This window comes from Carassius gibelio, chromosome B20 (assembly GCF_023724105.1).
Source record: "Carassius gibelio isolate Cgi1373 ecotype wild population from Czech Republic chromosome B20, carGib1.2-hapl.c, whole genome shotgun sequence".
Lineage (NCBI taxonomy): Eukaryota > Metazoa > Chordata > Actinopteri > Cypriniformes > Cyprinidae > Carassius > Carassius gibelio.
Genome location: NC_068415.1, coordinates 23560177 through 23561774, shown reverse-complemented (window position 1 = coordinate 23561774; position 1598 = coordinate 23560177). Strand labels below are relative to the sequence as shown.

At 37.0% G+C, this 1598-nt stretch overlaps 1 protein-coding gene across 1 annotated transcript in view; it reads left to right on the top strand.

Annotated features, from left to right (window-relative positions):
• The first annotated feature begins 277 nt into the window (after positions 1-277).
• LOC127983545 (neurexin-3b-like) overlaps positions 278-1598 on the top strand; it is a 12662-nt gene continuing 11341 nt past the window's right edge. The window contains exons 1-2 of the mRNA XM_052585735.1: positions 278-344; positions 1244-1447. Coding sequence (XP_052441695.1) covers positions 278-344; positions 1244-1447 — 271 coding nt within the window. The remainder of the gene's footprint in view (positions 345-1243; positions 1448-1598) is intronic.

Below are 1598 nucleotides of genomic sequence, written 5' to 3'. Positions count from 1 at the left end.
CTGGTTGTTCTGTCATTTTGGAGATCAAATAAAAAAGACAACCATTTTCATTACTAACGAATCTCATAGCTACAAAATAATGAACACTTTTAGCCTAAGGTAACAATGTTTTAATACTGATGATGTCATATTCCTCTCCTTGTTGCTCCGCCAGCCTGACTGATGATGTTTAATGTTTCCTATCGCATATTACATGACAGCTGTGCATGCGTGTAATGCACATTATTTTCCACACAGTGATTCGTGCGTTAAATGCAGACTCCTCCATCATTACACAATGGCAGTCATCTCCTCTTTTAGCCAAAGGCACATCCTTCTTTCTTCACCAATAAAACTCGAGGCAGGTATTTCACGGCTGGTTGCCTTTTTTAATCCATTTTCCCAGAATCCTGTCTCAGCTCGGTGCTGTAGTGTTTTGGTCTGTTACAGGGCTGAAAATGAAAGACTTTGTTAGAAATGTTCCTTGTGTGTGACAGGAGCACCTCTGTGGTCAGATGATGAACTTGATACTGTAGGTGGAGCAGATGGCACTAACTAACTAAATAAATAATTTAGAAAAAGATTACAGGTGACAGTGTTGCATTAAGATATCTGTGTAGCGTGGTATAAGAAGAATTAAGAAGGGCTTTTAAAACTATGCAGACATTTATTCCACTACAGCACTAGTAAACGAAGATTTGAGGACTCTGCTCTGTGCATGTGTTTAGGAGCATATGTTTGAAGGGATTTATATGCCACAAAGTGTAAGAATAACAATATTTTTTTTTACTGATGTCACATTAAAATAATTTATACATATGTGAGAGGATTTAAAAAAAAAAAACATAGTCTGTTTTATTCATCAAAAATGATTTATTCAGCACTTTAATAATTTATTTTAAAGGGGTCATAAGTTTTATTCTTTTTCATTATTATTATTTAATGTCCTAATTTCATTTTTCATGACAATTCTCCACCCACTTGTGATCTGTGGCATCTTAAAATGCATCATATCCATTAAACACAATTCCCGATGTTACTAAATGACATCAAACACATTCATAAGCCTGTTTTCTTATCAAAAGTTTTCAAATCCAGTTGCTTTGAAAAACAATCATTGGAGTTTTTGAACTCAGTGTGAAGGGCTTCATAGAAACATGTGTTTTTGTTTAAATCATTGAACACCGTTGAATTGACTTAGTGTGAACAGGTTCAGTATTTTTTTATATTTTTGATACATTTTGTGTGTCTGTTTTCTCCACAGAGGCATCTGTCCTAAGCTACGATGGCAGCATGTATATGAAGGTGGTGATGCCGATTGTAATGCATACAGAGGCAGAGGATGTGTCTCTGCGGTTTATGTCCCAGCGTGCCTTTGGCCTGTTGATGGCTGCCACATCACGTGAGTCCGCAGACACACTACGACTAGAGCTGGACAGCGGCCGTGTCAAACTGACCGTCAATTTAGGTATCGTATACTGACTTATTTCTCTCTGTCCCTATCTCTCTTCCTCGGTCGTCCTCGTTATTTCTTATATTTGCAAGTAACTGGATGTTATCATCTCTCTAACACTAAACTGAATTGTTATTGTTTTGTTGATCTGCATGGATTGCTCCTG